The sequence below is a fragment of the Hypanus sabinus genome, chromosome 15 (genome assembly GCF_030144855.1).
Source record: "Hypanus sabinus isolate sHypSab1 chromosome 15, sHypSab1.hap1, whole genome shotgun sequence".
NCBI lineage: Eukaryota > Metazoa > Chordata > Chondrichthyes > Myliobatiformes > Dasyatidae > Hypanus > Hypanus sabinus.
This window is the reverse complement of record NC_082720.1, coordinates 90,943,071-90,960,949: the sequence shown is the minus strand read 5'-3', so window position 1 is coordinate 90,960,949 and position 17,879 is coordinate 90,943,071. Positions and strand designations below refer to the sequence as shown.

The 17,879-nt window shown below is 49.5% G+C and overlaps 2 protein-coding genes across 5 annotated transcripts in view; one reads left to right on the top strand and one right to left on the bottom strand.

Annotated features, from left to right (window-relative positions):
- LOC132405700 (F-BAR and double SH3 domains protein 1-like) overlaps positions 1 to 11,556 on the top strand; it is a 122,962-nt gene extending 111,406 nt beyond the window's left edge. For 2 of the 4 annotated variants that reach the window (XM_059990723.1, XM_059990719.1), the window contains one exon: positions 2,164 to 4,407. Coding sequence is in view for 3 of the 4 variants with exons in the window: in XM_059990719.1 (XP_059846702.1) it covers positions 2,164 to 2,232 (69 nt within the window). In the remaining variant the exon portion in view is untranslated. The other 2 variants (XM_059990720.1, XM_059990721.1) reach the window with 2 other exon arrangements.
- Positions 11,557 to 11,574: 18 nt separating this feature from the next.
- LOC132405701 (RELT-like protein 2) overlaps positions 11,575 to 17,879 on the bottom strand; it is a 31,668-nt gene continuing 25,363 nt past the window's right edge. Inside the window, exons 5-7 of the mRNA XM_059990724.1 lie at positions 14,408 to 14,617; positions 12,290 to 12,446; positions 11,575 to 11,765 (exon numbers count right to left, since the gene is read on the bottom strand). Of these exons, the coding sequence (XP_059846707.1) occupies positions 11,724 to 11,765; positions 12,290 to 12,446; positions 14,408 to 14,617 (409 nt within the window). The 3' untranslated portion in view covers positions 11,575 to 11,723. The remainder of the gene's footprint in view (positions 11,766 to 12,289; positions 12,447 to 14,407; positions 14,618 to 17,879) is intronic.

The following is a 17,879-nucleotide window of genomic DNA, read 5'->3' as shown; positions in this document are numbered from 1 at the left end:
GATCCATTTCCCTCTCTGCCCCAATCTCCTGCCTTCTCCCCCTATCCCTTCATGCCCTGACCAATCAAGAATCTATCAACCTCTGCCTTAACTATGCAGAAGGGCTTGGCCTCCACAGCTGTCTCTGGCAAAGAATTCCTCTGATTCACCACTCTTGGCTAAAAGAAATCCTTCTTCATCCCCTTTCTAAAGCAACGCCCCACTTTTCTGAGTCTGGGTCCTCTGGTCTTAGACTCTCCCACCATAGTAAATATCAGATTCAGGTTCAGTTTATTGTCATTTAGACACCACAAATGCAATGCAGTTAAAAAATGAGGCAACGTTCCTCCAGAATGATGTCACAAAAGCACATGACAAAACAGACTACACCAGAAAATCCACATAACGTTTGGCAATCCCCAATCCAGAGTCCGGAGAGGCTGCTGCGTATTAATATTGTGCTACCATCTTGCGCGTTCCCCGGAAAGGAGCTCCAAATCCACCAGACAACACAAGACCAAAAGCTAAAGCTACAAGACCTGCACAAAACCACATAGTTACAACAGTGGAAACAATAGCATAATTGATAAAACAAAACAGACCATGGGCACAGTAAAAATTGTCCAAAGATGTAAAAGGACTATAAGTTCAAAAGAAATCACCACACAGTTTCCACAAGTCCTCAGGGTCCCGATAGACTCGCCATCCCACACCGGCGGCAGAAGGGAATACCCCCGCTATGGACTTCCACAGCACCGCCCGACTCAGCCTCACAGACGCAGCACACACCGACAGCTACCTGACCGCAGTGGACTCCGAGTCTGTCGAACCTCCGAGCCGATGACCATCCCCTCCGGCACAGCTTCTCCAAGCACCATCCTGTGCCGAGCGTATTAAGACAGCTCCGCCAACGGCCATCGGCAACGCGACCCTGAGGACTGGGGGCCTGTTCTTCCCAGCAGAGTCCCGGACCTCACAGCAGCAGCAGCAACGAAGAGGGTCTGCCTGGAGATTTCCCGATGTTCCTCCGTGCTCCCACGTCCGTTTTCAATCGATTATGATTGTGCACGGCACCCCACTTCACAAAAAACAGATAATCAATTCCGGAGTGGCCACTGCAAGCTGCATCGCATAGCCATCTTGGAATGGGAAACATTCCATATCCTCTCCACATCCACTCTTTCAAGGCCTTTCACCATTCGATAGGTTTCAATAAGGTCATTCTTCTGAATTCCAGTGAATACACCCAGAGCCATCAAACCCATTTCAAATGACAAGCTGTTCAATCCTGGAATCATTTTCGTGATCCTTATTTGAACCCTCTCCAGTTTCAGCACATCCTTTCTCAGGTAAGGAGCCCAAATCTGCTCACAGTTCTCCAAGTGAGGCCTCACCAGTGCTTTATGAAGTTTCGACATTACATTCTTGCTTTTATATTCTAGACCTCTCGAAATGAATGCTAACATTGCATTTGCCTTCCTCACCACAGACTCAACCTGCAACTTAACCTTCAGGGAATCCTGCACGAGGACTCCCAAGTATCTTTGCACCTCTGATTTTTGTATTTTCTCTCCATTTATAAAATAATCTACCCCTTTATTTCTTCTACCAAAGTGCATAACCGTACACTTCCCTACACTGTACTCCATCTGCCACTTTTTGCCCATTCTCCAAATCTGTCCAATTCCTTCTGTAGCCTCCCCACTTCCTCAAAACTACCAGCTCCTCCGCCCATCTTCAAACTTTGCAACAAAGCCATCAACTCCATCATCCAAATCATTGACATGTAACGTTAAAAGAATCCGTCCCTACACTGACCCTATGCAACACAACTAGTCATCGGCAGCCAGTCCCTTCATTCCCATTCTTTGCCCCCTGCCAATCAGCCATTGCTTTATCCAGGCTCAGCTCTTTCCTGTAGTAACATGCATCCCCTCACAGCTCAGATTTTTGAATTTTCTCTCCATTTAGGAATTAGTCTGGTCATTGCTGGGGCTGGGGGGGATAATTGGGGAGGGGTCAGGAGAAGGTCAGCACGCTCAGGGTTCAGTGCACTGGCTGCACTGTATGCACTGTGAAGTGCAAGGCGGCCACTCTGGATCCAGTGGAAGAGCGTGAAGTAGTTGCTCTAGAACCCTTGTTTGCTGCTGGCTTCTGTAATTCCCTGTGCTCTCTCCCTCCAAGGTCCGGGTTCCTCTGCCCATGCCATCAGCAGTGCCAGTTCCACAGCCAGAGGGCGGTTTCCTGGTCTGAGCATCGCCGACTCCATTTCTAACTCCGTCCCCGTCCCTCGGGGACACTCCCCCTGCACCGGAGACAGGAGTTTGCTGGACAGTCACACCGGGCAGCGAAGGATGGACAACACAGACCAGCCAGGAACACGCACCAGGACTCCGGCTCCCACTCACCCTCCCGCTGCATCCCATGCCCCCTCCCCCAATCCCTGGCTGCAGAGAATGGTTTCACGAGAATGAAATGGTTAACACGTGAGGAGCGTTTGACGGTTCTGGGACTGTACTCGCTGCAGTTTAGAAGAATGGAGGGCAATCCCATTGAAATGTTGAAAAGCTTCAATTGAGTGGATGTGGAGAGGATGTTTCCTATAGTGGGGGAGTCTAGGACCAGAGGACACAGATAGAGTGGATGTGGAGAGGATGTTTCCTATAGTGGGGGAGTCTAGGACCAGAGGACACAGATAGAGTGGATGTGGAGAGGATGTTTCCTATAGTGAGGGAGTCTAGGACCAGAGGACACAGATAGAGTGGATGTGGAGAGTAGGTTTCCTATAGTGGGGGAGTCTAGGACCAGAGGACACAGATAGAGTGGATGTGGAGAGGATGTTTCCAATAGAGGGCGTCTAGGACCAGAGGACACAGATAGAGTGGCTGTGGAGAGGATGTTTCCAATAGAGGGCGTCTAGGACCAGAGGACACAGATAGAGTGGATGTGGAGAGGATGTTCCCTATAGTGAGGGAGTCCAGGACCAGAGGGCACTGCCTCAGAATAAAGGGACGTCCATTTCGAGTGGATGTGGAGAGGATGTTTCCTATAGTGAGGGAGTCCAGGACCAGAGGGCACTGCCTCAGAATAAAGGGACGTCCATTTCGAGGAGGAATTTCTTTAGCTAGAGATGGGTGAATCTATGCCGTTTATTGCCATGGACGAGGTTGATAGGTTGTTGGTTACCTCAGATGTCAGAGGCTGGGAGAAAACAGGAGAATGTTGTTGAAAGGGATGGAAAAAAATCCACCATGATGGAATGGCAGAGCAGATGTGATGGGCTGAATGGCCTCATTCTGCTCCTTCATCTTATGGGAACCATCCAGAGCCGCCCAGTTAACAGAAACGCCACAGATAGCAGGGTTTGGTTTGGTGACCGCTGGGAGTACCCGAGTGTTGGGGACAAGCGTGTGAAGAGTACACAAGTTCAGGGACGTATGTACATGACACAGCCTACGGCCTGGGGTGCATTGTGTCCCTGCAGCTGGTGCACCAGCACCCTCACCCACCTCTCCACCCGCTTGGCGACCCTTGACAGCAACAGCACTGCGGGGACTGCACTACACCACCTGAAACGGGGCCCGGGAGAGGTGGTGGGCAGAGCGGAACTCAGTGAGTTCTTTCAAAGGGCCAGCATGGATACCGTGCTGAATGGCCTCCCAGGCTGGGTGGTAATTACAGATGGATGGGTCTCAGGACCAGGGGCATAAAGAGATTCGGCAGATGCTGGAAATCGAAAGCTACGCACACAAAATACCTGAGGAACTCAGCAGGTCAGCAGCAGTGAAGAAAGCAACAGACTGTCGACATTTCAGGCAGAGACCCTTCATCAAGACTGGAAAGGAATGGGGGGGGCAAAAGCCAGAACCTCTCAGGACTGGGTGGGGGGTGTTGGTTGGCACTTTTCTTGCTGCTGGGAAGCTGCCCGAGGCAGCAGGGCCACTCCGGGAAAAGGAACACTGATCCGCTGGCCAGACAGAACTCTCCAATTCCTGGTCCCCTGCTGCCGGTGGGGAATGTGGGAATTCCCGATGGTGTTCAACGACATCCTTGCTTGTGCTTTTTGCCAACCTAGTTCTGTACATGGGCTTTAGATCACAGAGCTGTACAGTACAGGAAAAGGCCCTTCAGCCCACAAATAAATTAGTAACCAAATGGCCAACTAAACTAATCTCCTCTGCTTACACAATGTCCACATCCTTCCATTTCCCTCCCATCCATGTGCCTCTCTAAACCTCTCTATCGTATCTGCCTCAATCACCACGCCAGGCAGTCGCCACGCTCTGTATTAAAAAAAAACTTACCCCTCTCATCTACTTTGAAATTACCCCCTCTTAAATAAAATTTCAGAGACATGGTCAATGCGAAAGGTTTCTATATGACAGTCCAATAGGGAATTTCAGGGAAACCTCCCTTCAGAGGGAAGGGGAGAGGGGTGCAGGGAAGGGGAGGGGTGTGGGAGGGGGAGTGTTGGGGGAAGGAGGCAGGGTAGGTGCAGCAGGGGTTCGTACCAAACGGCAGGGTCAAGTAGAATTTTCCTCACATCCATGATCATCTCTAATGTATCTGCCTGCACCACCACCCCAGGCACCATCACTCTCTGTGTAATATAAAAAACTTGCCCTTCACATCTCCTTGGAACCACCTCTGTATCCTCTCCTGGCCCTCGACATCCTTCCGATAAGGGGCTGATGCAACACTCCAGATAACCCAACTAGAGTTTTATAAAGCTGCAACCTGATCCCCGACCTTAGAACTCAACGCCTGGACTAGTAAAGGCAAGTATGCCATAACCACTGCCTCCTCTTTCCCCCTCATGGTTTCCTGTAACATCTCCAGGAATAAAGACCTCTCATCCTGGCAACAGCCTCGTAAATCTTTTCTGGACTCTTTGCAGTTTAACCACATCTTTCCTAACACAGCGTGAGCAAAACTACACAATACTCCCAAGTGTGGCCTCACCAACGACTTGTACAGCTGCAACTTAATATTCCAACTCCTGGACTCCGTGCCCTGACTGACGGAGGTCAACATGCTAAACACCTTTTTCACCTTGGATGCCATTTTCAACAAGACACACTTCTCAGTTCCTTGGTTCCATTGCACTCCCTCGTGCCCCAGCATTGGGGTGGCGGTTAGTGGAGAGCTATTACAATGCCCACGACCCGGGTTCAATTCCCATCACTGTCTGTAAGAAGGCTGACACATTCCAAAGACATATGGGTTGGTAGGTTAATAAGTCACATGGGTGACACGAAATGAGGAGTATGAGACGAGAGCTACCTTTGCAATGAGGTCTGCACTCGATTAAAAAGGCAGAACTTTGCAGCAGTTCAGAGTTTGACTACAGCCCATCACTGAGCAGGATTCATCAGAAAGGGCGAATAAAAATAATGCAAGTGTAAGCAGAGCAGCCATTATTGTGAGTGGGTCAGTGTTTAGAGTGGCTTTGGCTCATCAGGCTCAGGGAAGCTAAAGTATCTGCAACTCATAATTTCATATGCCTCTATCAAAATTCCCCTAAGTCTTCTGTGTAAAGAGTACAGTCCTAACCTATTCAACCTTTCCCTATAACTCAGACCCGACAACATATTTGTAAATTTTCTCTGCTCTTTCAACCTTGTTTGCATCTTTTCTGTAGGTAGGTGACCAAAAGCACACACAATACTCCAAATTAAGCCTCACCAAGTCTTATACAACCTCAACATAACATCCCACCTCCTGTATCAATACTTTGATTAATGAATGCCAATGTGCCAAAAGCTTTCTTTACAACCCTTTCTACCTGTGAAGCCACTTTTGATGAATCATGATCCCTCTGTACTACACACTCCTCAGTGCCCAACTATTCATGCTGTAAGACCTGCCCTGGTTGGTCATACTGAAGTGCAAACCTCACACTTGTCTGCCTCACACTTCCATCTGCCATTTTTCCAGCTGATGCAGGCCATGATGGCCTTCCTCACTGTCCACTGCAGCCCCCAATCTCGGTGTCATCCACAAATTTGCTGATCCAGTTGACCATGCTATCAGATGACAACAACAAAGAACCCAGCACTGATCCCTGCAGCACACCATTAGTCACAGCCCTCCATTTACCACCTCTCTCTGGTTTCTGCCACACAGCCGGTGTTTGAAGTTGGTGCCACTTTGCCTCACTTTTTATCTTGAGTAAATACAGATGCAAAAAGCCCCCCATCTGGCTCCACACGTGGATTACCATTCTGATCTTCCAGAGGACCAATCCTGTCTCTTGCAATCCTGTGGCTTGTCCAGGTGGGCGTAGACACGGTTCAGCAGGTAGACGATGGCATCCTCAACTCCTAGTCAGGGCTGGTAGGTGAACTGGAGGGGGTCTAAGTGTGGCCTAACCATAGGCCGGAGCTGCTCTAGAACAAGTCTCGCCAGGGTCTTCATGATGTGGGAGGTCAATGCCACCGGTCTGTAGTCATTGGAGCCACTGGGGCACGGCGTCTTCGGTACAGGGACGAATAGCTGGGAGTTTAATGTCCAAGGATACACATTGTATCGAAAAGACAGGCAGGAAGGCAGAGGGAATAGTGCCTTTTAGTAAAATATGAAATGAAATCATTAGAAAGAGATGACATGTGGTCAGAAGGTGTTGAATCATTGTGGGTAGAGCTAAGGAACTGCAAGGGCAAAAAGACTCTGATAGAAGTTATATACAACCCCCCCCCCCCCCCAACCAAACAGTAGCAAGGATGTGGTCTACAAATTACAACGGGAGATAGAAAATTCATGCCAAAAGGGCAATGTTACAATTGTCATGAGGGATTTCAATATTCAGATTCAGTTTATTATCATTTAGAAACCACAAATGCAATGCAATTAAAAAATGAAACAGCGTTCCTCCAGAATGATATCACAAAAGCACATGACAAAACAGACTACACCAGAAAATCCACATAACGTTTGGCAATCCCCAAGCCAGAGTCCAGAGAGGCTGCTGCGTATCAATATCGTGCTACCATCTAGCGCTTTCCCCGGTAAGGAGCTCCAAATCCACCAGACAAAACAAGACCAAAAACTAAAGCTACAAGACCTGTACAAAACCACATAGTTACAACAGTGCAAACAATAGCATAATTGATTTAAAAAAAAACAGACCTTGGGCACAGTAAAAATAGTCCAAAGATGTTAAAAGACTATAAGTTCGAAAGAAACCACCACACAGTTTCCACAAGTCCTCAGGGTCCCGATAGACTCGCCATCCCACACAGGCGGCAGAAGGGAATACCCCTGCTATGGACTTCCACAGCACCGCCCGACTCAGCCTTGCAGACGCAGCACACAGTGAAAGCGACCTGACCGCAGCAGACTCCGAGTCCGTTGAACCTCCGAGCCTCTGACCATCCCCTCCGGCACAGCTTCTCCGAGCACCATCTTCTGCTGAGTGTATTAAGACACCCCCGCCAACGGCCATCGGCAACGCGACCCCGAGGACTGGGGGCCGGTTCTTCTCAGCAGAGTCCCGGACCTCACAGCAGCAGCAGCAACAAAGAGGTCCTTCCTGGAGATTTCCAGATGTTCCTCTGTGCTCTGTGCTCCCACATCCGATTTTCATTAGATTAGGATTGCGCACGGCACCCCCGCTTAACAAATAACATAACAGCTCTGGAGTGGCCGCTGCGAGCTGCGTCGCACCACCATCTTGAACAATACACAGGTCGGTTGGGAAAATCAGGTTGGTGTTGGTTTCCAGGAGAGGGATTTCTACAAAGCCTATGAGTTGTTTTTTTAGAGCAGCTTATGATTGAGCCCACTAGGGGATCAGCTATTCTGGATTGGGTGTTGTGCAATGAACTGGAATTGATCAGAGAGCTTAAGGTAAAAGAACCCTTAGGGGAAAGTGATCATAATATGATCAAACTGACCCTGAATTTTGAAAAGGAGATGCTAAAGTCAGGTGTATCAGTATTATAATGCAGTAAAGGGAATTACAGAGGCATGAGAGAGGAGCTGGCCAGAGCTGATTGGAAAAAAAACACGGGCAGGGATGATGGCAGAGCAGCAACGGCTGGAATTTCTGAAAGCAATTCGGAAGGCACAGGATATATACATCCCAAAGAGTGAAAAGAATTTTAAAGGAAATATGACTACCATGGCTAACAAGAAAAGTCAAAGCCAACATAAAATCCAAAGAGAGGACATATAACAGAGCAAACATTAGTGAGAAGTTCGATGATTGGGAAATTTTTAAATACTGACAGAAGGCAACTAAAAAAGTCATTAAGAAGGTAAAGCTGGAATATAAAAGTAAGCTAGCCAATCATATTAAAGAGGATGCCAGAAGTTTCTTCAGATACATAAAGTGTAAAAGAGAGGTGAGAGTGGCTATCAGACCGCTGGAAAACAATGCTGGAGAGGTAATGGGAGACAACAGAAGGCTGGAAGAACTGAATAAATATTTTGCATCAATGTTCACTGTGGAAGACATGAGCAGTGTGGTAGAAGTTCGAGAGTGTCAGAGGGCATGAAGTGTGTGAAGTTACCATAACTAGGGAGAAGGTTCTTGGGAAACTGTAAAGTCTGAAGGTAGATAAATCACCTAGACCAGATGGTGTACACCCCAGAGTTTTGAAAGAGATGGTTGAAGGGATGGTGGAGTCATTAGTAATGATCTTTCAAGAATCTCTAGGTTCTGGAATGGTTCTGGAAGACTGGAAAATTACAAATGTCACTCCACTCTTCAAGAAGGGAGAGGGACAGAAGAAAGGAAATATAGGCCAGTTAGTCTGACCTCAGTGGCTGGGAAGATGTGTAGCTGATTGTGGTTTGGGGTACTTGGCGACTCATGATAAAATAGGTCACCGTTTCCTCAGGGAAAATCCTGCTCGACAGATCATTTGGAATTCTCTGAAAAATAACAAGCAGGATAGAGAATAGATTGATGTGATGTACTTGACAAGGTGTCACATGTGGGGCTGCTTAACAAGTTACAAGCCCATGGTGTTACCGGAACAGTTCCAGCATGGAGAAAGCAGTGGCTGGAACTGGAGGCAGAGTGAGAATAAGGGAAACTTGTCCTGGCTGGCAGCCGGAGACTAGTGGTGTTCCACAGGGGTCTGTGTTGGGATTTTTATGTTATATGTCAGTGATTTGCATGATAGCTATTTTCTAAACAGAGAGAAAATTAAAAAATCTGAGGTGCAAAGGGATTTGGGAGTCCTTGTGCAGGATTCCCTGAAGGATAACCTCCAGGTTGAGTCTGTCGTGAGGAAGGCAAATGCAATGTTAGCATTCATTTCGAGAGGACTAGAATATAAAAGCAAGGACGTAATGTTGAGACTTTATAAAGCACTTGGAGTATTGTGAGCAGTTTTGGGCCCTTATCTAAGAAAGAATGTGCTGTATTGGACAGAGTTCGAAGAAAGCTCATGAAAATGATTCTGGTATTGAAAGGCTTGTCACATCGGGAGCATTCGAGGGCTCTGGGCCTCTACTCACTGGAATTCAGAAGAATGAGGGGTGACCTCATTGGAACCCATCAAGTTGAAGGCCTGGACAGGGTGGATGTGGAGAGAATGTTTCCTATGGCGGGAGAGTTTAAAACCAGTGGACATTGCCTCAGAATAGAGGGGTGTCCTTTTAGAACAGAGATGGGGGTAATTTATTTTGCCAGAGAGCGGAAGCCAAGTCTTTATGTATATATAAGGCAGAGGTTGATGGATTCTTGGTCGGACAGGACAGAAAAGGATACAGGGAAGGCAAGAGATTTGGGCTGAGAGGGAAATGGATCAGCCATGATGAAATGGCAGAGCAGACTCGATGGGCCAAATGGCCTAATTCTGCTGCAGTATCTTCTGGTCTTAATTGATTTGGCACAACATTGTTCCAGGCCTGTACTGTTCTGTATTCTAAGTCCTATTCTGGTCTGACTTTCCAGTGATCCTGTACGTTTCTCCTTCCATACACGCGGTCAGTCACTGCACAATCGTCCCCAGAGTCTGACTGGTGGTGTTTGAATACGTTTCCAGATTAGATACCGTTGGCTCTTCACACAACCCTGGAAAGATGCGTACATCAGGATGCTCTTTATCAATTACAGGTCAGCATTTAACACCATCATCCCCTCAAAACTAATCAGTAAACTCCAAGACCTGGGCCGCAATACCCCCTTGTGCAATTGGCTCCTCGATTGTGCAGGCCCCATTCAGTTTGGATTGATGGCTGAATTACAGCCTGGTATGGGAACACCATTGCCTTTGAGAGGGAATCCTACAAAGGGTAGTGGATTCAGCCCTACTGAGCACATCTGCACGAAACGTTGGTGCAGAAAAGCAGCATCCATCATCATTATCCTCGCCACCCAGGCCCGCTCTCTTCATCATTATCCTCACCACCCAGGCCCGCTCTCTTCATCATTATCCTCACCACCCAGACCCACTCTCTTCATCATTATCCTCACCACCCAGACCCGCTCTCTTCATCATTATCCTCACCACCCAGACCCGCTCTCTTCATCATTATCCTCACCACCCAGGCCCGCTCTCTTCATCATTATCCTCACCACCCAGGCCCGCTCTCTTCATCATTATCCTCGCCACCCAGGCCCGCTCTCTTCATCATTATCCTCGCCACCCAGGCCCGCTCTCTTCTCACTGCTGCCATCAGGTACAAAAGCCTCAGGACTCGCAACACCAGGTTCAAGCAACACACACAAGGTGCTGGAGGAACTCTAGGGACTAATTTGCCACGGACTTCAAGAATGGTTACTACCCTCAACCATCTGGCTCTTGAACAAAAAGGGATAAGAGCACTTCTAATGTTCCCACAACCAATGGTCTCACTTTAAGGACTCTTTATCTTGTTATTTCATGCTCGTTATTTATTGCTATTTATTTATATTTGCATTTGCATAGTTCATGATCCTGTTTACAGTTACTGTTCTATAGATTTGTTGAGTATGCCCACAGGAAAAAGAATCCCAGGATTGTATGTGGTGACGTGTATGAATTCTGATAATAAATATTACTTAGAATTCGTGATACCACCTCAGCAGGGTAGGACAATGACTGCTGAGTGGGAGTGTGTGGGTTTCCGAAAGACTTTGTGAAAATTCAAATCTCCTCATTCGTGGCCCTGCAGCATAATCGGTCCCCAGCCTTCGGGATGTTTCCAGCTGTCTGGGAGTTCCCCGAAGGGAAGAAGGTATTGGACCAGCATGAAAGTGCAGCGGTTAACGCAGAGCTATGTATCATGAGCCACGAATCAGGGTTGAAATCCCGCTGCCATCGGTAAGGAGTTCGTACATTTTCCCCATGACCACGAGTGTTTCCTCCAGGTGCTCTGATTTCCTCCCACAGTTCAAAGGTGTAGCCACGAGTAGGCTAATTGGTCATTGTAATTTGTCCTGCGATGAGGCTTGGATTAAATCGGCAGGCTGCTGGGCGGCTGGTGCAGCTTTTGGGCCGGAAGGGTCTGTTCCATGCTGTTTCTCTAATTAAAAACTTTGAATCTAAAATAATCAGGACATAGAAATGGCTGAGTTCATTTTGACCTTTCGCGGTCTTCTCTCCATAAATTGGAGGTCATCTGTCACCCCCCCCCCCCCCACCAACTGAAATCCTGGGATTAACCCCCACCCTGGGTCAATCGGACCCCAATGACTTTGTGCCAAATCCAGAGCAGTGGAGATTTCCGTCACTGTGGCCTCAGGTGGGTCTGTTCCCCTCCCAGTGACCGATGGAGATTGGCCACCCTTTCCTCATGGTACTCGTCTGTCATCGGCCACGGTCAGTCTGTGTGGCGTGAGGTAGGGGGTCCTGGGACAGGAGAGAGAAGCACATCAGTGTCTCACACACTCATCGGCATCTCTTACACACAGTATGTTTCTTGTGCATGTATGTAAACACAGACACGGGGTGTGTGTGTGTCTCTCTCTCACACATACAGACACCATCTCACTGAGGGACTCACTGGTGAGCGTTCCCTGAAACATCTTGTTTTTCACACACATGTACATGCAGTCGCTCTCTCTCTCTCACACACACACACTCTCAAACACACTCTCACACTCTCTCACACGCTGTCACACTCTCTCACAAACATACAAGCATTCTCTCTCTCACACACACACACTCTCAAACACGCTCACACTCACACTCTCACAAACATACAAGCATTCTCTCACACACACACTCTCACACACGCTCACACTCTCACACTCACACTCTCACACTCACTCACAAACATACATTCTCTCACACACACACACTCTTACACTCACACTCTCTCTCACACTCACTCACAAACATACAAGCATTCTCTTTCTCTCTCACTCACTCACTGGTGAGGAATGCCCTGAAACTCTGCGTTTGCCATCAAGGAGCTCGCTGATACCCTCTGCCGTCTCCTTGGAGTGGGGCTGGATCGCCAACCCATCCACGGGGAGCGCGGCCTGCTCCTCCACTGCCCGACATCGCTCGATGTGCGTCACTCGGAACCTGCAAAGGAAACAGTGAGATCGGCAGAAAATCCCAGTGGCCCACAGAGAGTCCCAGCTCATGTAGTGATATTCCCATCTTAATCCAGGAACCATGAGAAAATCCCAGCTCAGTCTGTGGGACCAGCAGAGAATCACATCCCAGTGATGGACCAGCAGAGAATTCCAGCTCAGTCACAGGGACCAGCACAATATCCCAGCTCAGTCACGGGGACCAGCAGAAAATCCCAGCTCAGTCATGTGGACCAGCAGAAAATCCCAGCTCAGTCACGGGAACCAGCAGAAAATCCCAGCTCAGTCATGTGGACCAGCAGAAAATCCCAGCTCAGTCATGGGGACCAGCAGAAAATCCCAACTCAGTCATGGGGACCAGCACAATATCCCAGCTCAGTCATGGGGACCAGCAGAAAATCCCAACTCAGTCATGGGGACCAGCACAATATCCCAGCTCAGTCATGGGGACCAGCAGAAAATCCCAACTCAGTCATGGGGACCAGCACAATATCCCAGCTCAGTCATGGGGACCAGCAGAAAATCCCAGCTCAGTCACGGGGACCAGCAGAAAACCCCAGCTCAGTCACGGGGACCAGCAGAAAATCCCAGCTCAGTCACGGGGACCAGCAGAAAACCCCAGCTCAGTCACGGGGACCAGCAGAAAACCCCAGCTCAGTCACGGGGACCAGCAGAAAACCCACTCACTCTGCGAGGAATGAGCAGTGAATCTGAGCTGAGTGAGTGAAGTGTGTGGGAGATTCAGGGAGAGGATCCGGGAGCTCTGAGGGGTACCAGGTTCAAAGACCCACTCCCCTGGGTCAGGTTCTGAATGGAAGCCAGTGTGACGTCTCCTTAGAGCACTGGCTGATTGGTAGGAGGCGGCAAGTGGGAGGAAAAGGGTGGCTGCCAGTGACTAGTGGTGTTCCACAGGGGTCGGTGTTGGAACCGTTTCTTTGTGCTGTATATCGATGATTTAGATGATGGAATAGATGGCTCTGTTGCCAAGTTGCAGATGATACGAAGATTGGTGGAGGGGCAGGTAGTGTTGAGGAAACAGGTAGGATGCAGAAGGACTGAGACAGATTAGGAGAATGGGCAAGAAAGTGGCAAATGAAATACAATGTTGGAAAATACACAGTCATGCACTTCGGTAGTTGAAATAAATGTGCTAATTATTTTCTAAACGGGGAGAAAATCCAAAAATCTGAGATGCAAAGGGACTTGGGAGTCCTTGTGCAGAACAACTTCAATGTTAACTTGCAGGTTGTGTCGGTGGTGAGGAAGGCAAATGCCATGTTAGCATTCATTTCAAGAGGTCTAGAATACAAGAGCAGGGATGTGATGCTGAGGCTTTATAAGGCACTGGTGAGGCCTCACCTTGAGTACTGTGAACAGCTTTAAGGTCCCTATTTAAGAAAAGATGTGCTGGCATTGGAGACGGTCCACAGGAGGTTGACAAGGGTGATTCCAGGAATGAAGGGGTTATCATACGAGGAATGTATGATAGCTCTGGGTCTGTACTCACTGGAATTCAGAAGGATGAGGGGGATCTCATTGAAACCTTTTGAATGTTGAAAGGCCTAGACAGAGTAGATGTGGAAAGGATGTATCCCATGGTGGGAGAGTCTAGGACAAGAAGGCACAGCCCCAGGAGAGAGGAGCACCCTTCCAAAACAGAGATTGTGAGAAATTTCTTTAGCCAAAGGGTGGTGAATTTGTGAAATTTATTACCACAGGCAGCTGTGGAGGCCAGGTCGTTAGATGTATTTAAGGCCGAGATTGAGAAATTCTTAATTGGACATGGGGAAAAGGCTGAGAATTGGAGTAGAGGAGGGAAAAAAGGATCAGCCGTGCTTGACTGACAGAGCAGACAAATGGTCTAATTCCGCTCCTATATCTTATGGAGTTACGGTGTTACTAAGGACAGGCCAGAGGCCGTGGGGCAGGTGGGGATGGGGGGGCTACTACCTGCCCACAGAGACGACAGTGACTTCTACCCTGGGGCCACGCTTTTTAGCACCCGGCAGCCGACTGTGAGCATTCATCGTAGCTGGCTTCATCAGTTGCGTGCAGTGCAGACACACTGAACGATTCTCTCCTGAAGTGTCCGAATGCACAGTGTGGAGGTGGGGCCTCTGGGCATCAGACTGCCCTCCAAATTCTTCTGGGCAGAACGACCTGTAAATAGAAACAGAAGCCCCAGGGTCAGACACGGAGTGAAGCTCCCTCCACACCGTCCCAGGGTCAGACACGGAGTGAAGCTCCCTCCACACCGCCCCAGGGTCAGACACGGAGTGAAGCTCCCTCCACACCGTCCCAGGGTCAGACACGGAGTGAAGCTCCCTCCACACCGCCCCAGGGTCAGACACGGAGTGAAGCTCCCTCCACACCGCCCCAGGTCAGACACGGAGTGAAGCTCCCTCCACACCGCCCCAGGGTCAGACGCGGAGTGAAGCTCCCTCCTCACCGCCCCAGGGTCAGACACGGAGTGAAGCTCCCTCCACACTGTCCCAGGGTCAGAGGCGGAGTGAAGCTCCCTCCACACCGTCCCAAGGTCAGACACGGTGAAGCTCCCTCCTCACCGTCCCAGGGTCAGACGCGGAGTGAAGCTCCCTCCTCACCGCCCCAGGGTCAGACGCAGAGTGAAGCTCCCTCCACACTGTCCCAGGGTCAGACATGGAGTGAAGCTCCCTCCACACCGTCCTAGGGTCAGACGCGAAGCTCCCTCCACACTGTCCCAGGGTCAGACATGGAGTGAAGCTCCCTCCACACCGCCCCAGGGTCAGACGCGGAGTGAAGCTCCCTCCACACCGTCCCAAGGTCAGACGCGGTGAAGCTCCCTCCTCACTGTCCCAGGGTCAGACGCGGAGTGAAGCTCCCTCCAGACGACCCCAGGGTCAGACACGGAGTGAAGCTCCCTCCACACCGCCCCAGGGTCAGACACGGAGTGAAGCTCCCTCCTCACCGTCCCAGGGTCAGAAGCGGAGTGAAGCTCCCTCCTCACCGCCCCAGGGACATACACGGGTGGATCGGGAGGGGACACGGGTGGATCGGGAGGGGACACGGGTGGATCGGGAGGGGACACGGGTGGATCGGGGGGGACACGGGTGGATCGGGGGGGGGGACACGGGTGGATCGGGGGGGGACACGGGTGGATCGGGGGGGGGACACGGGTGGATCGGGGGGGGCACGGGTGGATCGGGGGGGGACACGGGTGGATCGGGGGGGACACGGGTGGATCGGGAGGGGACACGGGTGGATCGGGAGGGGACACGGGTGGATCGGGGGGGACACGGGTGGATCGGGAGGGGACACGGGTGGGTGATGTCCTGATGAAGGAGTGTAGCACGTTTTCCTCCATTGTTCTGTGCAGAGATTATCAGTGATAGGACATTATATTGCTGCTTTCAAAATCGCTGATTTGACTTTACGGGACTGCTGTAAAGTCTGGTCCCTGAATTAGGCCATTCACCAAATCTGCTTTGCCAATCCATCATGGCTGATTTATTATCCATCTCAACCCCATTTTCCTGCCTTTTCCCTTTAACCTTTGACATCTTGACTGATCAAGAACCTATCAGCCTCTTGTTTAAATTACCCAATGACTTGGCCTCTACAGTCATCTGTAGCAATGAATTCCACAGATACATCACCAAATGGCTAAAGAAATTCCTTCTCATCTCTGTCCTATACGGATGTCCCTCTGGTCTCGGACTTTCCCGCTACAGGAAACGCCTTCTGCACATCCACACATTCGATAGGGTTCAATGATTCCTGAGAACTTTACTTATGTGGAGTGATTAGACAGGCTGGGACTGCTTTCTCTGGACCCAGGGAGGCCGAGGGATGGGCTGAAAGAGGGTGATAAAGTTTACAGAGGCGTAGATAGGCAGATGGTCAGTATCTCCCTCCACTGGTGGTGGGGGGGGGGGGGTCAAAAATAACAAAGAGTTGGCTAACTTTAACTAAGGGGAGAGGAAAAGGGTTTGAAGGGGATCTGAAGGATGAGTATTCTACACATTTTAATCTGGAACTTGCTGCCAGAGGAGTGCATGGGAGTCCTGGGAAGGGTAGATTGCAGGAGGTGAGTATCTGGGTGACTGTCAGGAGAGATCGAAATGTGAATAGGCAGTTAGTGCTGAGCATGCTGTTCTCAATAATAAGTATACCATTTTGGATGCTGTTGTGAGGGGTGAACTCCTGGGGAACGCCACAGACACCGAGTTACTGGCACGAGCATAGACCCATGGTGCAGAAGGGAAAGAGGGAGATGAAGGGACTCGATAGTCAGAGGAACAGACAGGAGATTCTGTGGACATGAATGGAACAGCCTAATGCTATGCTGCCTCCCAGGTGCCATGTCGCTTCCACAGCATTTTGGAGGGGTGGGGGGAGGGAGAGCAGTCAGATGTCTCGGTATACATTGATACCAATGACATAGGAAGGAAAAGCAAAGAGGTCCTGAAAAGAGAATTTAGAGAGCTAGGCAGAAAGCTGAGAAGCAGGACCTCCAAGGAAGTAATTTCTGGATTGCTGCCTGTGCCACGTGTCAGTGAGGGTAAAAACAGTATGATTTGGAAGATTAATACGTGGCTGGGAAGTTGTTGCAGGGGGCAAGGCTTCAGGTTCTTGCATCATTGGGATCTCTTCTGGGGGGTGGAGGGGGTTATGACCTGTACAAAAGTGACGGGTTGCATCTGAACCTGAGGGAGACCAATGTTCTCATGGGCAGGTTTCTCTTAGAGCTGTTGGGGAGGGATAGGAAGGTGGGGAGAGGGGTTAGCATGGCTCTGCTGGTAAAGAATGGCATCAAATCAGTAGAAAGATGTGACAATGGATCAGAAGATGTTGAATCCTTGTGGGTTGAGTTCAGGACCCCGATCGCAGTTATATACAGGCCTCCCAACAGTAGCTTTCTTTTGCTCTAACTTTGTTCTCACTAAAATCTGTGAACTATTGACGTGCTTCAGTGTCTCCTCCTCCTCCATGTCCGAACGTAGTGACAGCGAGTAAAGAGAACAATAAACGCAAGGCCAAACAGGGCCATTAACTAAAACTCTCAAATGGCAAATGAAGCCCACATTGCAGCTGAAAGGAATAACTAAATATGAAATTAACACCGCTCATCATCAAAGTCAGTTGACTGGACAGTCCAATTTCTCAGGCAAGCAGGCAGCAAAATGTTGCAGGGCTTTGCTCAAGTCTTGACAAATAATAATTAGCTGTACGTGCATATTCACGAGCCCAATTGCCGGATGTGTGGTAGTGACAGATCCAATGGCCAGTAAGGCAGTTCTGCAAAATTTCATGAAGACAGAAGGGTCATCCAGTGAAAGCAACGGAGACCCAGTCCTGACAACCACCGGACCTGAATTTCTGAGCTCGGCAGAGTGGAACAGCTTCTCCACTTTTAAAAACTCTGCCACTCAGGCTTCCATTT